At 31.8% G+C, this 23,204-nt stretch overlaps 1 protein-coding gene, 1 long non-coding RNA gene and 1 pseudogene across 3 annotated transcripts; 1 reads left to right on the forward strand and 2 right to left on the reverse strand.

Moving 5' to 3' along the window:
- Nucleotides 1-1,024: 1,024 nt before the first annotated feature.
- On the reverse strand, nucleotides 1,025-4,861 carry fbp (fructose-1,6-bisphosphatase). Of its 2 annotated transcripts, none has more exons than XM_040723047.2 (4): nucleotides 4,592-4,861; nucleotides 2,164-2,374; nucleotides 1,554-2,076; nucleotides 1,025-1,487 (listed from the first exon to the last, which is right to left on the reverse strand). In XM_040723047.2, exons 2-4 carry the CDS (start codon nucleotides 2,366-2,368, stop codon nucleotides 1,199-1,201), a joined length of 1,017 nt encoding a protein of 338 aa, XP_040578981.1. In that variant the 5' UTR covers nucleotides 2,369-2,374; nucleotides 4,592-4,861; the 3' UTR covers nucleotides 1,025-1,198. The 2 variants fall into 2 exon arrangements, with proteins under 2 accessions (XP_040578981.1, XP_040578980.1); XM_040723046.2 differs by lacking the exon at nucleotides 4,592-4,861 and adding an exon at nucleotides 2,604-4,347.
- Nucleotides 4,862-13,568: 8,707 nt separating this feature from the next.
- Nucleotides 13,569-14,087, reverse strand: LOC121128629 (uncharacterized). The gene is made up of 2 exons (XR_005868225.2): nucleotides 13,948-14,087; nucleotides 13,569-13,864 (listed from the first exon to the last, which is right to left on the reverse strand). It is a non-coding gene; the product is annotated as an uncharacterized lncRNA (long non-coding RNA).
- Nucleotides 14,088-16,772: 2,685 nt separating this feature from the next.
- On the forward strand, nucleotides 16,773-17,555 carry LOC121128064 (large ribosomal subunit protein uL23-like; annotated as a pseudogene).
- Nucleotides 17,556-23,204: the final 5,649 nt, after the last annotated feature.

Below are 23,204 nucleotides of genomic sequence, written 5' to 3' on the forward strand. Positions count from 1 at the left end.
AATACCAAATTCCCAACTTTTGTCATTTCGTTACAGTCTAATATATATATATAATCCTGCGGACGCCCCTGGCTGTTCTTCCTAACATTTTTCAAATATTCAGGGTGACCTCGTTAACTTTTTTTAACATAAGGATGGATAATATTATTTTCATATATGGTAATATTCCAATATGGTGACAAGAAGTTTAAACGTTTACAGGATTCACAACTAAATAAATTTTAGAATTGCAACAAAATTCAGATATTCAGAGAACCTTTCCCAATAAGTATTAATATGTAATAGCGGAATTGAATATGATTTGTAGACAAAGCATCGAATAGATACATTGTCTTCCACTTGTTTTCGGATGACAAAAAAGACTCGCATGTAATAAAAAAGTATAGATGTGAACTTGAAGTGCTCAAGTGAGATAATTATCCATTTGACTTTATATCACAAACTCCATCATATAAATGGAATTGATATCAATGAGATTCAGATGAGTCAATTTTGCGTTATTACATCAATGACACTTAATCATTACACAGACTCATTTTGTACAAATGAAATCAAGCCAAAAAAGGAACTTATCTTTGAGCACAGAATACAAAAGTGATCTCAATTTTTCTCTCAGTCATCCGAATTCTTAGTGGAAGGTTTATTTCGTTATTCAGTATATCTATATATATCGTCATTAAGTGGTCCTCAACATGACTTTTTTTATTATAATATATATATTATATTAATTTTACGACATGTTATACGTATATAAGTATTTAATTAAAGTAAAAAGAGACTTATTTCACCTTAAAAAATGAAATTAAAAAGATTGTTTTTTTTCTACCTTCTTATTTATAATTTTACCGAGAGGGATAAAATTAGGTCTTGTTTATTGATATAGAAATTAAAGGCTTGGTAGAAACCCTCTGAGGTATTCATCTTCTGACATAAAGTAAGTAATTTTGAATTTGAATTTTATCTAGTAAGCCATAATAAAATTATTTTTCTGCAAGGAATCAATATAACAATATTGGCAAATATATACTTAGTTAAAATACTTCTATTTTGATTGATTTAATAAAAGTACAATTTTTCATCACAATAAAACAATATTATACATGTTTAAAATGAAGCGTTCTTCAAGTCATAACATAGGTCCACTAACAAGACCTCGGAGTCTAATTAATATAATTAAAAGGATAACAACAATCACTTTTTATGCCTTTTTAGGATTGTTTTTGATACAATTCATGACTTCTTCGACATCTTCTGTTGATCCCATGAAAATAGGCGATCGTACATGAAGTCCAGTTGGAACAATATCCAAAATATTTTGATGTCCATCTGTGGCAATACCGCCTGCGTTTTGAACAATATGAGCCATAGGGAAGCATTCATAGAGGACTCTTAACTTTCCAGTTGGACTATCCGTTGTGGCTGGATAAATGAAGATACCCCCGTATTTTATGGTACGATGAACGTCTGCGACCATAGATCCAATGTACCTATATACATTTATGTACTCAATTAGTCAACTATACTGTATAAATTTACACCGAATAAGGTATTACCTTCCTCCGTAGGGCTTCTTTGCAGCCTTCTTAGAATCGACATATACCTTCACACCTGGCTCTGTCCACTTGGTCTGGTAGCCTTCGTTGATTGAGTAGATTTGGCCACGAGGAGCAATTTTCATATCACGATCAGTGAGAACGAATTCGCCGATTGCAGGATCCAACATGAATCCATTAACTTCCTCGTTAATAGAGATAACCATCATTGTGGCAGAGCCATAGAGCGCATAACCTGCAGCCACGAGATTTCTACCCTTTTGTAAACAGGCTTTCGTGCTGTCTGTGCAACCTGGGGGCTTTACAAAGATACCAAAGATGGATCCAATTGAGACTAAGCAATCAATGTTGGAGCTTCCGTCCAATGGATCGAAAGTAACAATGTACTTTCCTTCACGCTCATCCTCGATTTCAATGACATGTTCATTCTCTTCAGACACTAGGAGAGTGCACGTATAAGAAGACTTGAGCATGTTGATAAAGAGTTCATTGGAGAGAACGTCCAACTTTTTAACTGCTTCACCTATGTATTGAAGAGAAAAACGAATGATGTTCAACGTATATGAATATTTAAGTAGAAAATAGTTAAATGACAAATTATAATAGTTACCTTGTACATTTGTATTTCCAGCAGCACCAAAAAGATTGGCAATACCCGCACGGCGAACAGCAGCGGAAATGGCTTTTACAGCAGATTGAATACTTGTCAATAGTTGAGTCAGATCTCCAGTTGACCCTTTAAATTTACGTTGCTCACTCAGGAAGAAACGAGTGAGTGTCATGCAGTTAGTATCCAAGCCCTGTGAATCCGACATTACAACCTAGGTATTCATAAGTCATAAATGGTTATTACACTTTAGTATAGAGTAACAGTTTACAAAAATAGTATTAGAAATTGGAACAAATGACGCAATTCGTTGGATTTCCTTAGGTATGAACAATGTGCATAATTAATCTTCGCAGAGAGGCTGTATATACTTACATTTTGTATAAATACCATCAATTAAATTAAATTATTATAAATTTAAAATTTATTAAGAAAAGGTTTACCGTTGGAGGAGGCATCTTATATGATATGATGGTGATAAAATAATCTCTCCTTTCCTCAGGAAAAAAAACTTAAATACTGACTTATTCAACTTTTATTTTGTTAGTAGTATTTATTTATTATTTTCTGCTTGGCAAGATGCGCTAAGCCGTATGTACATTGATGTAAGGTACGCTGTCCATTTACTTAAACATATTTTTAGGGTAGTTGCTAACAACTCTAGCTATGCGTGTGCATATATATCGTAACTTCATAAGTAATAGTGTTATTAGTTACTAGGGTCAGAGATTCTCCAATATAGTAAGTAATAATAATATGTAATAATAAACAAATTGTTGAATCTAAGCATGCATTTGCTATTAAAGCCCTTTAACAGTATATTATTATATGTGGAACATCAACATAAAAACAATCTTGGAAGAAATCCTATTCGGTCTAGTCTTTTATAGTAACTACAACAGCTGAAATGACGTAGTTACTAACTTTGTAATTTTAACTGTTGAAGTTTTATCATAACTTTTTTCAATTAGCTGAGATAACTGAAGTTTAAAGTAGGTGTGGGGCTAAAACGTATTTAGTATAAAGTTTTACATGAGTATTAGCTATCATGAATAAGAATTGTTTCAATTCTAATTATGAATGAAGATATTCAAAAGATAGCTTGGACTGAAGGATTAATTATTCCGTCCTTAGGATACTCACGAGTCACGACAAGCCTTTGTATTCACTCTCAACCTCGACTGTCAAAGAGGACTGCATTTTAATCAGTCTTTCTTGCAAGGTATTTGTATCGATTTTCAAAAATTGACTCTTATAATTGTAGCAAATGGTTGTACGTCCTATGAACTCAAAAATTCCATCAATCCATTTCTAATTATTTCATTGTAAAGATCGATTTCAGCAACTTTAATTACAAAGAATTAATTAAAATAATTTGTTGATAGAAATTGACGATAATTCGTCCAAGAATACAAATGTAATCTATACTTCATTTCGAGAACAATAATTACAACTTGTATTTGTGTTGACCGGCCAGTTATGTTGGTAAATACGTAATTACATCAATATTATTGATGATTCATAGATGTATCTATATTATTTTTTTATCAATAAAAAGTATAATAACATGATTATGTTTATGATGAAATAACGATATCGAAGAGGAATAAATATGAAATTTAATTAAATCAACGTTATTGAATCTGTATCGTCTGTTCATATGTTAAGTACAAAACTCATTTATTTGATTAAAAAATAAATCCAAAACGCTCCATAGTAATCGACTTTAATAACTTTTATAAGTAATAACTCATTTAATATCTGATGGTGCTAATTAGATGAGAAGAATACAACATCATACAATATGGTAAAGAAGAAGCTAATTAGAACTCACATCATTATGTAAAATATAAATAGACTGTGTGTGATTTTCTTTTACATACAGAAGGGACATGCTGCTGTTTGTTTCATTAAAAATAGATACCGAGGGGACTGGTTTGTATTATTTGAGTATATATTACTTAGAGATACGTGTAAGGGAAACATGTGATTTCACTGTAGTTTTTATACCATGAAAAGGATAAAAAAGTTGTTAAACGTGTTTTCTTTCACAAGTCATGAGTTACACAAGCTAACCTACTCGGATAAAATATTGCAAAATGAAAACCTAAAGAGGGATTCAGAACGGTCATGTGAATCTTTATACTTTAAAAAAATGTTATTGAAAAAAGATATCAAATCTAACCTAGTCTTAGTTTAATTCAATACCGGTTTAAATAAATATAAATAGACAAGGTCCATAGGTATATTAATATTAAATTCTTTAAATAAAAAGATTTGTTTATATATAAAAGTCATGTGACGTCAAGAGCAGAGTTTTTTATATTAATTTGAAAATTAAATTGGTGATATGTTTATAAGACTCGAAACGGACACTTGTTTAGTGTATATTCCGGTATGTATGAAAATTAATATTTAATTTTTAACTTACGTCAAAAGTAAATCACTTCTTTCTCAAAACGAAGATATCTGTAGTCTCACAGATAAATAAAAATACAAAAAAATCTTTGTGTTTTTTCAGTTTTTATAACTTTTAAACTTAAGAATATCCAATAATAATACGAACCAGTCGAGCAAGTTTGTATCATTGTTGGAGAGGGAGCGCTGGGCTGGGCTGCCAGCAAGCTACAACTACCTGCGTCGTTTTATTGTGTATTCTTATCTTTTTGGGACACGACAACAGATTCTAATAGTAACGAATCAGACAGATATGTTAAATGATACGTACATATATATGTCGTGGAGAGTTGAGCAACAGGTGTATGCAGTAATACTCATAGAGAAACACAGGTTTATGTATGCACTGTATGTACATATGTCCTTGGCTTGTACTCAATGAAACCACAAACAATTCTTGAAGATTTGGAATCGTTTTTTATTAATTATAATAATTAATCTATGATTTAAGTATGTTTTGGAATTTGAATTAATGATGCAGTATAATCACGCGGTATTTTTTTTAACATAAAGTTTCTCTTGCTGAATGCAATCCCTCATGACATGATTCCATAAGTGGTTATATAAAGATGCATCGAATTAATATTTTCTATAATCTCAATTAAACATACTTTTATAATTAATAATATAACATATTTTAATGCGTCTTCACGTGACGCCACTATTGTTGATTTCTGGCATTATGGAGTCTAAATTACCAAGTTTTATGACAATGAAACACTTGTTTTCATTAATATTAAGGAAATTAGTCAACTATTAGATGTCAAAATGGGACTAACAAATAAAAGGACTTAAGCCTTACTCTCTACATCAATAATAGATACGTCGAATGCATACTTTTATTATATATAAACATAAAGTGAAAACACTCTATAGCCTCTTACATGGATTATTGTATGTAGATATCGTCTCTGAATTACGATTATAACTACACTGCCCCCAGTCTGTATGTATTTACTTCATCATATAGTTTGTAAAATCAGACGTCGTATTTTCACCCTACTCCTCCTTTAATGTTATCTTCGAATATCCGAAAACATGTGTCTGCCTCTTTATATGTTTCAATGAGACACTGTCTCATCCTCAATATATATAGTATAATGGACGAAAAAGAAAATATATCAATCATAGATCATATGATCAGTGGATTGCTCCACTGTAGAGTAATACATGCTTAGCTATACAAAATTTATATGAGCAACGTAAAATTATTTTAAAAATTGATTACTAATATTCGGAACTTAATTCACAACACAACCTCGTAACACTTGAGAACATACTACTTTAACGCTTTATTCTTATCAAAAAAAAAAAAATCCAAGTGAAAACATTTAATAGGAGTATTATAAAAAAGTATAAGATATGATTTTATTATAGTTAACATTATATAATAACTGAACAAAAATACATGATGTTGCAAATGTGCAATTACTGGTATATTTGCCACAAAATAAATATAACTCAAAAGTATATTAATTGCTTAGACTGTAATATCAAACAAACAAAACAAAATATAGTTTTGTATACATTTATGACAGTCCCGTAATCACAGGAGGGACTGTGTCCCCAATATTTTTTTCAGTAATAGTAATTTATTCGCCAATTAATTGTGAATCATCCATCACTTCAATCAGTCTCCCAATGAAACCGTGATTACGGCGCTGTATGAATAAAAAAACACCTTATTATACCAACCATATTAGAATATAATTATAATTATTTAGTATGAAATGTAAGAAAACAATTGGGATCCTTATTTAAACTAAGTCCTAAGCCAAATTGATTGCAATGCAGGGGCAATGGTCATTGATAAGTGTAAAAGGCATTACTTTACGGGATAGTTAATCCGACAAAATTATATTTAAGAAACAGTAAAAATAGAAGTTCTAGGCTATATTTCTTAGTTTTATGTTTTATAAATTATATAATCTAATATAAGCCAATACATCCGAGAAATGAAAGTAGAAAGAGTTGCATTCTGTACGAATGTATTTTTCCAAAATTTCCACCCATGCTTCTTCGATAGCAGAGAGATACCCCATTCAGATAAAAGTTTTAGCCATTCCTGACGATTATGAATTGTAGTTCCATCTTGTTGGGAAACAAATTTATTTCTATCTGATGGATGTTTCTTAAACCAAAAGAAGGAAAACAGGTTTTTTTATCCATATCCAATTTTTTTGCTTCATTAACAAAAGACAATGCAGAGCTTCCGACTGCAAATTTCTCAAATGTTTTATTGGTATGTGTGAGTTTCTGATTGTAACATAGCTTAAAAGGTTTCATCTTCAAAATTAACCTTTGACTCTAGATAACTCTGGACAAAATAATCGAAGAAGTTGATATTTGGACTCAGAAAAGGCTGGATCGATTTTTTTTTTTTTTTTCAAAAGAGAATTCTATCTTTCAGACATTCCTGACCAGTATGAATTGGAGTTCCATATCCCATTTTTTCGTTATTAAAGACATTGCAGACCTTCCAGCTACAAATTTTTCGAAATTATTTTAGCATCTATGAGTTTCCTACAGTAACATAGCTTAAAAGGTTTAATCTTCAAGTAATTTCGGAACAACTGATGTATTGATGGCTGCAAAAATTTGAACATTCATTGATTAAATTTTCGATAAATTCTTAATTGGACCTTGTAGATGTTCCTACGAGTCCTTGCAGATCTTCGACGACCACTTCTTGCTTGTTATTACAGCTACCTTTCTTACAAAGCTTCCGGGTCGTATATTTAATGGTAGAGAAGCTTATAGAGTTACTTAGGCGCCGGTGAATTTGCACCCGCATCTTTCCTTAATTGTAAAGAGCTTCAACCGCCTTCCTTAATGGATGCATAATTTTTTTTTCTGTGCCAGTCGGAATATCTATATTTCAAATTTTAAAATCAAACCATCACAAACAACGAAATACTTAACAAGAGTTGCATACCAAAAAATAAGTACATTTTTAACTAGAGTCACATAAATAGATAAATACTTATAGTTATTATGTCAAAAGAAAAAGGAAATATTGTAACATAACGCTATAAAATCCATTCAACAAAAATATAGAAGTAATACAAAGACTTAAAATACCTCTAAGGAAAATAATTGTTAAAACAAAAGCAGCTAAAACATTATATTATTTTTAAAACATTTATGTGTAGCTTTACAACAGATAATACGCCAGAAAGGTCATTGTACGAGGAGCTTCGCTTGCGTATATAATCTGGTGAACCTTTATGATTATTGTGTCTATAAGGTTTTCTTCCTTTCCACTGTAATAGGGTATAAAATGGTTTCTCTTCAAATTATATAACTTGTAATGTTCGTTTAGCAGATTTTTAACGGCTTTGTACAAAGGTTCAAGTGTGGTGCAATCAAATAAAAATTGGTAACTTGATTCATCATTGATTCGACAGAAAGAACATTTTTCTTTTTTCTCCAATAAAAAAATTTGACTCATACCTGTAGGGTACCAGAAAGAATCCGGTACTTAAACCATTTATGTACTGAAGACAAAAGCGAACTTTTGAGAACATCTGGACCTTTCTTGACGGGGAGGTTAATTTTCCTTCAATCTAAATAGCTGATGAAAGGAGTCAATGTTGCTATCTGATTGTTTTTCCTGAGGACAGAAGCAGTCGTAGGTTAATTAAAATCGATAAGGCACGTTAGGTCTTGGAACCTGTACAAACTTCCCGAAAATTACTCCTAAACATTTAAAAGCCAATCTGTAAATGAACCCACTTGAGCCATAAGTTTCATGATGAAATTTATCATATTTTGTTTTTGGAATGTATCATACTTGTATCAAAAAGAGTTAAATTTCGAGCATGGGGTATTTTGATTTGCCACTTGATTTAGTCAACTTATTGAGAATGGAATCAAATCATTATGGTTATACGGATATACTTTTTTTTTAAGTATTAACGTGCTGTATATATTGATGGATAAATTATATAATACATTAAACCCCTTATTTTATTGTTAAATGAAATTTGATGTGCTTAAAAACCATAATTTCAGAAAATGAGGATATTATTTTTTTAAATAGCAAGATCATTCTTAACTTAGTATAAAGTTCTTCCGGATTTATAATATGTGTCTCCGTTATTTTAATGAAAAACGTCCCATTCATCAAAATTGAATTCAAAGATCAGGAAAAAGCAGTGGCAGGATTTATGCTAAAAAATAGGATACTTTTGAAGTATTTTAAGTGATTTGAATCAAGTTATTAAAATCAGGCTTTTGAGTCGTTAAAATTTTCTCTTACTTGACCTCTTTGACAGTAAATTCTAGTTTTGGGATCAATATATTTTGCTAAGCGATTGAACACATTTTAACAAAGGCCTATGTACAGACTACTACAGTATCAGACCCTCAAACTTACGAAATTTAGGTTTTCCATCCCACCTTATGAATTTTAAAAATACAAACTCTAAGCTACTAGTTCAATAATTAATAAAGTTCAGTGATTAAAATATATTAAAGTATAAGCAATTAATTAAAAAACAAACCAAATCTGAGCTTTCTAGCTTACATACCGGGTCGTGCGAAATGGATGTACCACTACTATGGATTGATTTTTCGAGGTATAGTGATTTTAATTCGTAAATTTCTGCGTAATGTTTCACGCAACAGCTGACTTTTTAAGCTTTCGAATGGACTATTGCAATCGCCTTTATCATTTCTGTAAACAAAAATGGAAGTAAAAAGAAATCAGATTGCTGCTTTGATCTGTACCTGCCACATCACACCTGCAATTGTCTAATTTGTTGGGATCGAGAGGCTCACTGTTTACAGGGTTAGAAAGCTCATCAAAATTGGGAAAACCCTTAAAATCGAGCCCAGTAGTGAAAGGCAGGCCAAACTGAATCCCAAGTGGCCAAGAAGGCACTTGAGACCAAGCCCACCATATCCATGACCAAATTTGCAAAAAAGAAGTATGTGGCTCCCTCCACATTGTCTAGGGTGATAAAAGCCGCCGGGGAAAACTCCAAGAGGTACGTGGAAAGACCATTAATGACTGAACAGCAACAAGATGTCCGTTTGGAGTTGGTCAAACGCATCCTAAACGATCTGAAGCATCTTGGCAACCGTGTGATCTTCTTGTCGGATAAAAAACTGTCGACTCCATCTTCAACAAGCAAAACAATCGGGTTATTTGCTTTGAATAAACATCTGAAGACCTCTGCCACGTGTCCAAGACGGATGGGCGGGTGCTCCATTCTGTTGGGAGACGTAAGACCCCTAATCCGACTACTTCGAGATCATGAAGACCAAGGTACTCCCGTAGGTTCTCAAGATCACCAAAAAGTCGGGCAAGGCGTCCTACCTCTTCCATCAGGATGGGGGTATCCGCCCACAAAACCAATTTTGTACAAGCCTGGATGGAAGAGAACATGGAGTTTTGGCCTGACAACTTCTGGCCTCCTCAGAGCCCTGATATGAATCCTTTGGAGGACACTATCTGTTGGCTCTGTTAAAAAGGCCAAGTTGGACTAGTAGGTGTTAGAGGAAACATCCCAGGCCAATCCCCTAAAGTCCACGAGGATACCTGTTAGAGACCTCGGGATTTCACAGCAGATTGTCCAAAGACCTATCAAAAAAGTGGAAGAAAGAGTCTTTTGATACCAGCAATGAAATAAACCCATCTCCTCCGTTGCAAGACTCTTTCGATTTAGTCTTTTGAATTTTGAGTTCCTTAGAACTCTTTTTTCACACTTTTGTCCCACCTACACCTTGATGCCAACCTTTTGGGTTTTGGGTAAGGCCTGCAGTGTTTGTCATCCAAACACCGAGGCCCTCAAAGCCACTGTCGGACAACATTGAGACACAATGGCAAAAGACTATATCTAAAGCCCCTGGAAACCACCATTGCCTCTTAGGGCGGTTACATTAATGATTAAGACACAAGACATAATAAAATGCATACTTTATGTGTTTGTTGGGTTTTCCAAAAATGCCGAAAACTTGTGTATACACATTGTACCCCTAATAGTAATATTATCTAATGTATTACTAATATCTTAGATAACATCATATTTGTGACATCTTAGATAATACAATTACATGGAATACTCAATGCATGGAACGCGACCTCTTTTATTAATTAGATAATTGAATTTAAACAATCATGTAATGAATGTTTTAAGGAATTAAACTAACTTTATTATTATTAACTATTATTTTGATAGTATTGAATACATAATAAATGAATAAAAATATAATTTAATTCCTTGAGACATTCATTACTTGATTGTTTTTATTTCATTTTCATTTCACGACTATTTTACATATAGAAAATTTAAAAAATAGCCTAGTTGATCAAAAAAATGATATGATTAAAGAGTCTACATGTTGGACAAGAAAATCAAGACTTTCAATTTTGTCGCTATACGATTTTATCTTAGGCTAGTATCCAGGCCAAAAACTAAGGAAAGACACCAGTTTAGGGGCGTCTGCAAGATTATATATTTATGTATATGTTTTATTTTTATGAGGAGGGAGTATTTTTTTTGAAATTTTTTTCGAAAAAAGTTTCAAAAATTCAATTTCTAATATTACATTTTTTGGAGAAAAAATTCAAAAATCTATTATTTTTTTACAAAAAAAAACTCTACTTTTCGGGAAAAAATCAAAAAATTCATAGCTATTCAGAAAAAATTTCAAATATTAAATGTTATGAAAAACTAAATTTAAAATGTTAAATTATTTGAAAAAAATTTCCAAAAATCCATAGCCTTTAACAAAAAATTTCAATAACTATATTTCAAATATTATTTTTTTAGAAAATATATTCAAAAATTAAATTTCAAATATATATATATTTTTTTTTTTTTTTTCAAACATCTACAACTATTCACAAAAAAATTTCAAATATTTCAGCACTGATTTTTTACATTATTTTTATTTATTTTTCCCTATACCGACTTAGACCTATATTTTGGTAACCACGAAATTCGGTTTTTTTCTAGATCAACTGCCGTAGACGTTCTTATTATATTACAAAGATCTTACCTAGATGATAAATATTTGGTTAACTTTGAAAATCTGAAAGGTGCATAATTTTTTCTAGAACTTCGTGCTGCGTTATTGTACTGTGTTTACCATAAAGTATGGTACTTACAATTTGAAAAAACATATGACATCATAAACAATTTATTTGTAAAATGGGTAGAAACCAAATTTTAAATATGACCGAATTAGAACGAATAGTTCCTATGAACCGATTTAGACTGTATTTTACCTTTGCAACGAGACATACCTATTTTTTCTATAGTCCGTTCCAGAACGATTTTTTTAATGGACCGAATCACTTGGGTCCAAAAAATCATAACGGCCTAGTATTTCTATTCCGAACCCCAACAAATCAAAGTTAAAGTACAAATCAATGCGAGTAGAATATAGAAGTATGAAAAATTTCAGTTACATCAAACTAATGGTAACTATATGACCGTACACATATTTTTTGTTTTTTTCATCATTCTGATTTCTGCTTTAAAAATGTAAATAAGTTTTTTTTATAAAGAAGTAATTTATCAAACATGAAAGGTTTTAAGGTGATAAAAGATAAAAATAGATTTATTTAAATAATCGGGTGGCAATGCCTTCATAAGGCTATATTTAATTTCTCTATGAGTAGATAAAGTGTCTACATGTTGTTAAAAATTCTGAATATTTTTTTGACCTTCTGAATCTTTTATTACTCTTAAGATGAGTTTTTTTTAATTATTTGATATAGATGAACGTTTCACATTTTTCCACTATTAAAATCCATTTTTCAAATCATCAAAATGAATTGTGTGTAAGTCAGCATTCATCAAAATATAAGGGTATTTTTTTGGAGCTCACGATCCATTATCTTAAATTAAGAATGAATACAAAAAGATATATAGCAAATGAAAAACGATATCACTTATAAATCATAATAAAAATTACTTTTTTTAAATCTGCCTTCAGGCAATTTAGTACATATAAAATTTTAATTCTTTCTTGAGAGACATCAGTTAATTTTTGTTGGGGCGTTGGGCGTTTGTACAGAATGGGGACTCAAAAATTGCAATATCATTAAATTACGATTTTGTCCACGTTATTTTTAATATCAAGGTTTCATTACGCAACCAACCCACAGTTAAAATCAAAATAAACAAGTTTTTATTTTTTCCCCATATCTTTAAGTGTAAAAATGTGGGAGAACCAATAACAAAGAAGACAACGAGAGTTCAATCTCCTCCGTACTGGTCTTAGTGCCACTGGCATCTATTAATGGACTACTTACAACATCAAAAACTTCATTACGAGCCAATACAGCCAAGAAGAACAAAAACTTCAGTATCAAAAGTATGGATGACTTCTGGCCTGCCTCCATTCAGCCCTTCTCCCGTCCTGACTTCAGTAATTCAGTCATGCTACTGTTCGCTAGTTATTGTGGGTCCCAACATATCTTATACTGATAAGTGGGCTATATTTTATTTGGAATAATTAATAGATATTGAAAATCTCTAAGAAATATTTCGATTGTAACAATTAATTTGGTTTTGAACCGGTCAAGGATGTAATAATGAAAGTGACTTTGTTGAATAATATTTGGGGGATATCAGATTAAGGGAGAATAGAGGGCCTTTTCTTGCTCTTGAAGGGGGGTCCTAAGGTGGATAGATTAAAAAAAAAGACTAAGAAGATAACTTAAATCACGGTCATATTTTATAAAAAACGTCAATCAATGAGATATGCAAACCTAAAAATGACCACTCGATAAAAAAAAAGTTATAACAAAGGTGATTTTCTAAAATAGTTTTTGTTTTTTTTTCTATCAAATTTTAAAAAAAGAAAGAAAATAGGATCCTTGAACATTATAACCTTGGTCCAGGTACTGCTCACACAAAAACTATTCCTGTATTGTGACACCTCTAATTTTATTAATTCATTCACTTTTGACTCCCACATTATCGATAAATATATCCTTGTTTTCCAGATTTTATTCCATTCAAATGTATTAACAAATCTTTTCAAATTAATTTATTTGTGGACAGCATTATTGTATCTATTATTTTTTTTTAAGAAAAAGATGATGTATAACACTAAAAATGCATGCAGTGCCTATGAAAACAATCAACATGACTAAAAGTGAAAAGTACATGATTTTCTTGGTCCTATTGAATGATGATGATAATTTGTATAAAAAGTTATCTTTTCGTTCGTATAAAAATCCTTTATGAATCTTTGTTGAGACGATAACAATATGGCAATGTCAATTCTGTAATAGAAATCAAAGGTATATACATTTATAAGATAATTAATCTAAGAAAATTTAAAAAGTTTTAGTAACTTTAAACTTACTTTTTGTAAACCGACTATCCACATTTTATCAGGATTGTCTCCAGAAATTTATCAGCGGATTCCCACACGTTTGTTAGAAACGTGTCAATTTCATTGAGGAGCCAGTTCATTGTTATTGACAAGTGAAATGGAATAAACAATGTCTAACCGCATTAAAAAAGCAGTTCACACTCTCCTTTCTCTTATGTAATGATTACTTAATTCCAACTATAGAAAATAACTATTAACATGAATTGTGTAATGTTTGCTTTGATTAATTGCGTGTTATATGATACAAGGAAGATAGTATACGTAATAAAATATGACTAAAGACTCATTTCTACTTATATCTAGACACATTTTAAGTTTTGGGAATATCCAGACCATACACTGTTCATTAGATTGGTCCATTGTAACTTTTTGGAAAATGTTAAGCTTTTATAAGATAAAAATATGCATTTGGGCATAAAAATGAATGACAAATTTGGAAAAATTTGAAAAAGTTTTAGGAGTCGCCCGTAAAGTTTTCAAAATTAACGTGTTTTTCGGAAATTTTGTCTTCTTCTTTTGTTATATTCCAACTACAAGCAAATATGATTAAATGTATTATTTAATATTTTTTTAAATAAGTAAAGTATCTTAAAAAATATTTATATTAATTTGTTATTAAAATAATTATTTTGATTTTAAACGGAATATGAATTAAGGATATTTTTAACCTATTACTTACAGTCCGTAATTATCTCTTTTTTTTAATCAAAGAGAAATATTGGCAAATCTTTATGGTAAAAAATACTCAATATTATGAAATGGACTTTGCTATTGCATTAAAGGTTCTTTCTTTAGCTCTTTTCTTTTGTTACAGTAGTCATCGAATGTCTTTACAAATTCAAAAATTTATTTTCTTAAACAATCTTCTATATTTTTTGGAAGTAAAAATTGAAAAAATTAAATATTTTTGAAATAAAAGGAGTATTGTCAATTTCGAAGCAATTTCTAAGAGTCTTCTCGACTTAATTTACTTTTTTTTTTAAATCGGGAAACCTCTTTCGATGGTCCTGGACTACTTGTAAAAAATACTGTTTCTGCTCTTTGTCATTAGTAATGAAGGAGTTGAAGTCTTTTATGAGAGCCGAATCATTAACATATGTTAAGTTGTTAATGATTGGACACGTCCCCTTATAGACATCTCTTGAATTGCAAGTTTCATGGTCAGCTTGAAGGAAAATATTAGTTATGCTTAAACATGTAAAAAAGTTCAAGGTGTTGTTTTTTTAAACAGATTTTTCTAATTATAGTTCTAAGTCTGCTTATATTTGTTTTGGAATACTTGTTGGATTGATTGACCCTTTCTTATTTATAATTGCTTCAGCCATACTTCATTTTTCTTTAAATTTTACTTTTGGGCCAAAAAATGTATCGGGCTATATTTTGTACGCTTAATTACCAAAGGTGCCTAGAAAACTTTTTTGTTGCAGCTTCTGAAATTGTTGGATCTGTATTTCCAAAAAAATTCAAGATTAATAGAAATTCAAGATCTTGTCGAGAAAAAGATAAAACATCAAGAGCTGTTAACTAAGCTCTGATTTATATTTTCACAATAAAAATAGAAATACTATGAATTCTTCTTATTTCATTAGCAGTGAGCATGAATTGATCTAGAAACATATAAATATTGAGAGTGTACAATCCCTTACTCATCCAACGAGCATTTTATATAGAACCTGGTACAATAAAGTGGAGGATTACCGCCAAGAAAAATGATAGCAAGTTCTAACAACTCTCTAGAATCCTTTCTTACTTGAAAACATAAGTTTTATCCTAACCATGTCAATTATGTCATCCTTGATGCAAGAATTGACTTTTAAAACATTGGTCATAACCAACTTAAAACTCTTTTGGAAACCGCTTAAAAACTTAAATATCAGGTCCAGATGACAGACCTATACAACGGAGAAAACACTTGCTAAAACAATTCAAATACATGATATTTACGGGGTAGGTATATAAGATTTTTTTACAATTTTGACTCAACCAATGCACATACACCATTAATCTGACCAGAGTTGCCAACTGTTATATCAAAACATGCAAACTGCTATCACCAATTATTCGACATTCCAATCCTATAGCAGCTGATAGATAGCTTTTGCCTGGACCTTACCAGTTGGAGAAATTAACTTAGGAATATCTAGAAGTTGAAATACAAGTATGCGATCTACCATTTCTTTTTTCTTTCAGGTATTTCAACAATTTGCCATCCCAAGTAGAGTTCAAGGAGATTAGTACGAAATTTTTCTTTCAAGTTTCTCTCTTTCTCTCTCATGTATGGTGTCCTGCGTGTCGATGATTTACTGATGTTGAAGTATATCACGTTCTTGTCAATACTTTTAACAGTTGATGCGAGTAAAGGTTGCATTTCGATTAAATAGCTTTGCTCTGTCTATCGATACAGCCAGCTCAGTCCTTAAAATAATTTGTATTCTCTTTTTTTATGTGTACCCCACTATATAATCATTATCACCATCTTTCAATGTACTTTCTTTGTCACTATCATGGCAAATAATTAATTCATTACTTGAGTGCATGTTATTGGTGCACTTCTCCGATTTTTTTAATGTTACATGATGATACAAAAAAAAAGAAGCAAACCCTGCTTTCTTGATGGTAACTTTGAACCAGTTATTTGGGTTTCTTAGTGTCCAACTAAGCAAAAATCTTTGGTGTAACCATTTTGTCGATTCTACCATTAATTCAGTGGTCTTTGAATAAATTTGACTGTTATAAATATGTTAAGTCGTGATATAAAAAATCAAAAAAAGAAATAATTGTATGATTTTTGATGAACTCACTCACATGTAGTCACTCAATACTTATATAAATTCATATAGATTATCTCCTCGAGAATGAAAAAATATTGATAAGAGTTTAATTAAAAAAAATAATAGCATGATTTTTTTTTATGAAAACATGGGTCCTAGAAAACAACTCGAAGAAAGGATAGCACTAAGCGTGTGTCTAAGAAGGTTGCCCAAGAGGTTGCATCTTCTAGAGCAGTAGAAGCAATCTGCAAGACTACCACTCCTGTAAAGAAGGCTCCAGTGAAGACCGTGCACAAACCTCGCAAGATTCGGGAGAAGGTAGTGAAGGTAGCCATGGAACTCGTGTCAAAAAAGGTCTGCACCACGGTACATTTCAAGGACCCTAGGACCTACAGACCTACCAGAGATCCCAAATATCCAAGGAAATCTACTGTTAAGTGGAATCATATCGATGCTCACAATATTGTTAAGCATCCTTTGACCTCTGAGTCTCCCATGAAAAAGATCGAGAATAACAATACCCTTGTATTTATCACTAATATTCGTGCTAACAAGTACCAACTCAAGTCTACGGTGAAGAAATTGTATGAAATCACTGTTTCCAAGGTTGACACTTTGATCAGACCCGATGGCCAAATGAAGGTATACGTCAAGTTGGCTCCTGACTACAATGCCTTGGACATTGCTAAGAAGATTGGAATTACATAAACTATGAAAATATGTTATTAATTATTTTGTTTACATCTATAAAATATATATGTATTATGTAAAACTCTAAAAAAAAAAGAGAAATAGTATGATGATGAGGCTGGGAGTACTCTATTCTCTGTTGCACTCACTGGGTGTGCTTTATCTTGTTGCTAAATCTCATTACATTTTACACTCAGTTTTTATATTTTATAAAACAAAAACAAACAAAAAAGTGTTCCTTCTCTACATACTCGATGCAACAAGCACACGGCTTCAATATTTCACTAATACGAATATATTGTTATTTCTTATATCAAAAATATGTAATTGATATACATCAGTGTACACTATATACAGTGCATCCTGTATACACGCTGGATTCTAAAAGCACACACCTGCAATACTTGTTAATAAGATTACGTTGTCATTTCTTAGATCAAAATGTGTTGATGATGTATACTAATGAGTGCTATAGAGAATGCACCCGGATACAAACTCGTGCTACATCCCCAACGAATGCAAGATCAACATTTGTATGTCTTGGATCTGAAGTGCCTGCACGAGGATTAAAGATTCTTATATCCATTAACTCATTTAAACTTTGTTTAATTGATATAGATACTAGCAGAGGCTGCCTGCGTTGCAGGGTTGAGTATAGAGGAATTGAAACAAAAAATGAAGGTAGAATAGAAGTAACAGAGAGAAAGAGAGTGATATAGAAAGAGAAAAGGAAAATGAGGTTTTTATCTTGGTCAAAAATAGGTTCTTAATTATCTCAGAAGCCCAAAAAATATCAAAGAACATACTTGGTTGTTTTATTCGTCTACTTGCTAAATTTTACACTGATCTGTTCGACTGTTTTGGATTACATGCGTGATGACACTAAAAACAGACTTATAAATATATATATATGTTATAAGATTATTCCAATGACATAAAATAAGTAGATCAACCTAATAAAAAACCAAAAAACAACAAAAACTATAATTCCTTAAGACCTCTTATTATACGACTGTTTTGACTCAATTCCCTTTTTCGATTTATATCTATTATAGTAAAAAAGTTAACCTTATTTTGACTAAGTACGGAAGGAAGGGGGAGGTATAGAAAAAAAAAGGTAGTGCATGGTCAATTTATAGAGTGTTCCTTGGATACTCCCAAAAACTAACAGAAAAAAATAAACTACAGAAATATGTGAGTCACACTTGAGTGCTTTCAAAAACTTTCTTCTCGTAACAATTTTGTTCCCAGAAATAAATTAAGCTGATTTTTAATATCTTGAATGCAAGGAATTAATCAAAAGGCAATTTTCTAGAAAATCATGGTGAAAAGTTTTTTCCTTTGAATACATTAATTCAATTCATGATCAAAGGTACTTATCCATTTTTTGGGACTCCCATTCTAAGATTGCATTCCAAACTGGTCACGACTGTTCCTTTCCAGTAAAATTGTCCCGCCTCGAAACATAAATAATTTTTTCTTTGTCTTTATATATAACTAGGATTTGTAACCGGCATTGCCGGAGTTTTTGGCATCGAAAATCAGACAAACTTTGTTTGAATAATATATTTGATAACTCCCCAAAATTAATCAGTATTAATTTCTATTTTTCATGAACACAATCACACAAGGTTAGTCAATACTTAGATGTATTCTCTTCAATAAATTATAATAACAGCTTCATAATGTTTTTTTATATGATTTGATGTGCCAGTGAGTATTTTAGCTCGTTGCTAGACTTCATACTAAAAGTCACATTCATTTTTTGATATAAAGTACTTCCTTTTCTTTTCATTTTTAATATGAGTGGAATTAAACGCCGACGAGATTTCATTCATTTTTACGATTTTTATACATTTCAAAACAAGTACTGATTTTTTTTTAAAACATGAAGCACAGGCTCGATTGTAGTTTTATCACACTCAAAAATAATTTACTTAAACCTAGATACATACAGCGGATAGACTTTGCTTTACAATATAGAATGCAGCCGGTAGTACATTTTTTTGATTGTTTTTAAAATGCATTCTCAAAGTTTAAATCAAACAAGCCATTATAAGTTCCAACGCAGCTCACTTTCAAAGATTATTAGGTCATTCATTCATTGATACAAAATCACTGCCTTTAAAAAAGACTCATTCCAATCTTTTCCGACTTTATTTTTAAATTGAAGACTTGCTGGAATGTCATGGCGATGAATTAAAAAAAAATATAGTTTCTATAGTTTATAATAAATCAAAAGTATAGACTGCAAGCAAGTCTCAACTGTATGCTACGTAGTCTAACTTGACTGGTGTTTTTTTTTTTGTTTTTGTTTTGTTTTTTGCGATAGGTAATTTGAAGAGTACATTATATCCAACAAAAAAAATTAAAATGATTCTGAGAAAAATTTGTTAAAAAGTAGTCTCAAATCCAGTTAAGTTTTAGCTTTCGAGGCAAAGTCCATTCTCGAGTCTTTGTCTTTGAGCTCAAGGGAAATCTCAAGTCTTTCAATTATAGAAAAAATCCCACTTCTAGTTTCAAATCTGAAGTCTACCTAAATGATTTTCAAATAGTCCAATGTTATTTTCCATTATACGCGTATATATTATTGGAAACAAATACTTTGTTTCAGGAATTATGGGGTTTCTTTCCAAGTCATAGTCAATTCCTAAACAAAATAAATTTAATGAAGTCTCCTTTAAATTAGGTGTATTTTATAGATAAACTTTTCATAAAATAATATTTGTGAGATCTAAAACCTTTAGGTCATTATTTCATTCAATTGAACATACATTTTTTATCGAAGGAATGCTAATTATTTTATGGCAAGAATGAAGAATAATTATCAACAATGAATTGTATGTCTCAAAGGGAAAAACTTTGGGGGAAAAGGGAGGAATATCTCCTCTTCAAGAAACCTATCCCACTAGAAGTAAATTAATTTGAGATGCAATTAGTGAATGCCAGATCCTTTTTTTAACCTTTCCCCTCTCCTTCTGGAATCATTTACTAAAAATTTACTTCATTGACCTCTTCCCCACTATGAAATGGGATATTCGTAGAACTGTAAAAAATATGACCTTAGCGATCTGAGAAGCGTTTATATTTTCTTGTTATCATCATGAACAAAGAACCTACACAAATTGGAAGGAGGAATTTTGAAATTACAAACACATATACGAATTGATGTATTTACTAATGAAGATCATTCTAACTCTTATTAGGGAACTGTTTCTTTCATGTTGGTTCAGTAAACTGGCCCTTTTGGCTCCCAAACGGCTCTCCAGATTTTCTAAATTTCTGTTCTGCTGCATAATTTGGGCGAATGATCTTTTTTTAGAAAAGAAATCCTCAAAAAAAACTCATCCTATTTTTGCTAAATAAGAGAAAATTTAAGAAGCATTTGTTCCTCTAATAAGACAGAGAAACACTGATTTTATACAAATAAATTGAAGCCAAAAGAGTAATTTATCTTTGTACACAGAATCCAAAATTGACCTCAGTTTTTCTGTGAGTCATCTGAATTCTGAAATATCTGGGATTATAATCATTCGGGTTATTATCATTCAAAAGTAGGATTTATAAAACTACATAGGAATACCATATTCCCTATTTTTTTTTTTTTTTTTTTTTTTTTTAAATAATTAAGAGATATTCATGTATAGTGTATAATTCTAAAAACTATCCAAACCATAACGAAAACAATCAAATATTGCAAATATAATCCTGACTAGCTCTTTGAAAAATGCAAAGTATTTACCTTTCAGTTTTTTTTATTTATTTCCATAAGCTGACTCTTGTATGAGTTAAAGCAGCTGACTCTCCGTATTATGAAATCAGAAAAATTTACACTTATAGTTATGATAAATATTTAATTGTGCCGTTTGTTTCTTATAATATACATCCGGGGTCGGAAGCAAAACGTGGACTGAATAACTGATTTTAGAAATATGTCAATAATTTTTTTTTTTTGATGAATAATTTTGATTTTTTTATTAAACTCTGAGACACGACCTTTGTGAAAATTTCACTCAATATGGCTGCCCTCAGCAAAAATCACAGCCTCCCCCCGGTGGCGGAAAGCCTTGCAGGAGTTGATAATGAACTTCTCAGACCAGTTGTTCCACTCCTTCACAATGGTAGGCTTCAGGAAGTCCACGTTCGGGTGAGATGTCCAGTAAGTCTCCCTCTCTAAATTTCCCCACACAGCAAAGTCTGACAGGCTCAAATCCGGCGAAGATAATGGTCACATGTCCTCACGCCAAAAACAGCCATGTAAAACAGCCGGCGTAAAAACTTCTGGCATTTGGCCGATGTGTGACAGGGTACACCATCTTGGGTCATGTGACCTTGAGATATGGCAGTATGGTGAACTTCAGCACCTTGTAGTAGGCCTCCCGGCCTATTTTCTCCCCGGCCTTAAAAAAGAAGGGAGGAATCCTCTTGCCATCCCTTGGTGATCCCCCAAGCCAACGGTCATTCCGACGGTTGTAGACCTGGTTCACGGTGAAAATCTTCTCGTCATAGAAATTTTTTACTGTGGATCCATTTGCCTTGATCTACACACGAAATTTGTTGCACCTCTGCATTCTCCATTCCTTCAGTGTCCATCAACAGGTGGCGTGGGGTCCTTATATAAGAGGACAATCCCCCTTCACAGCTCTCCTGATTGTCCCCTCGTCCACGTCAAACTAAGAGGCGATTTATGGGTTTTGTGGGGTCCTCCTCGATCTTCTTCTTCAGGTCCCCCAGAAACTCAGAATCCCTTTTCAAGTTGTGCCTCCCTCTTCCTTCTTTCCTTGAGAGGGATTTTCCATCCTTTTTCATCTTGGCCACCTTGAAAATGAGGCTCCTGGAGCACTTCACAAAGTTCATAATCTCTGCCCCCTCAGTTTTGGCATCCAGAAGGTCTTAGATATTCTGCCTTTTTGCTCCTTGCTCACTCATGATGAAAGATTTAAGAAATGTTTATTAATGTTTACTTATGTAAAAAGGACAACAGATTCGGAATATGCAGGAAAAATCACAAAACTTCCTTATTTTAATTAGCATTTATTAACATTCCACGTTTTGCTTCCAAACCCTGTACACTAGATGGTGTTAGAAAGATAAGATTTCGTAATAAAAACTTTTCAGACCTTTTTGTGAGTGTTTGACTCAGTATTGTTTGAGCACACGTCAAAGAATGACATTTACCGTTTTTCTTCGATAAAGGCGAAAACGAAAGCTAGGGGGCTGAAAATGTGAAGATTATTTATCGTCCTAATACTCTAATAGTCAATTACGCGTAATTTTGGCTTCGTCGATTTTATTACTATATTTTTGATATCAAAGATGCACCGCACTCTTGAGGGCTAATTGTCGAAAATGTGGGGGGGAAATGGAAATCGTCGTGTCAGACCGTCATGTAATGACTGTTTTGATTACCAAGGAAATAAACCTTAATCGAAAAGAAAATGAAAATTTGAAAAAATTCCAATAAAATTAATGGCTTTCTTTTTACTAGACCTATGATTAATTATCCTGTAAATTTGACATATCACTCTTTTCTTTAACTTCTCCGGAACCAGTTTTGGCTTTTTGACAGAGCCCTTCCTTCTCCCCAACGTTTTAGGGCATGTTAAGGGGATATAAGGTAGTCTTGGAGACGTCCAACTACATTGAATGCGCTAATGGAAATTCGTCGTGTCATTTTTTTGACTTGTACGTAAACTGGAGAGCCCAATTTTGTTTGTTTGTTATTAATTGTTTATGCTTTAATGTATCTAATTATGGATTGATTTT

The sequence above is a fragment of the Lepeophtheirus salmonis genome, chromosome 13 (assembly GCF_016086655.4).
Source record: "Lepeophtheirus salmonis chromosome 13, UVic_Lsal_1.4, whole genome shotgun sequence".
NCBI classification, from domain to species: Eukaryota; Metazoa; Arthropoda; class Copepoda; order Siphonostomatoida; family Caligidae; genus Lepeophtheirus; species Lepeophtheirus salmonis.

Bases quoted from the DNA above. Each gene is read 5' to 3' on its own strand.
- fbp (XM_040723046.2), bottom strand. The intron at 2,077-2,163 runs GTAACTATTATA...TTCAATACATAG, and splicing joins TGGAAATACAAATGTACAAG to GTGAAGCAGTTAAAAAGTTG. The intron at 1,488-1,553 runs GTAATACCTTAT...AAATGTATATAG, and splicing joins AAGAAGCCCTACGGAGGAAG to GTACATTGGATCTATGGTCG.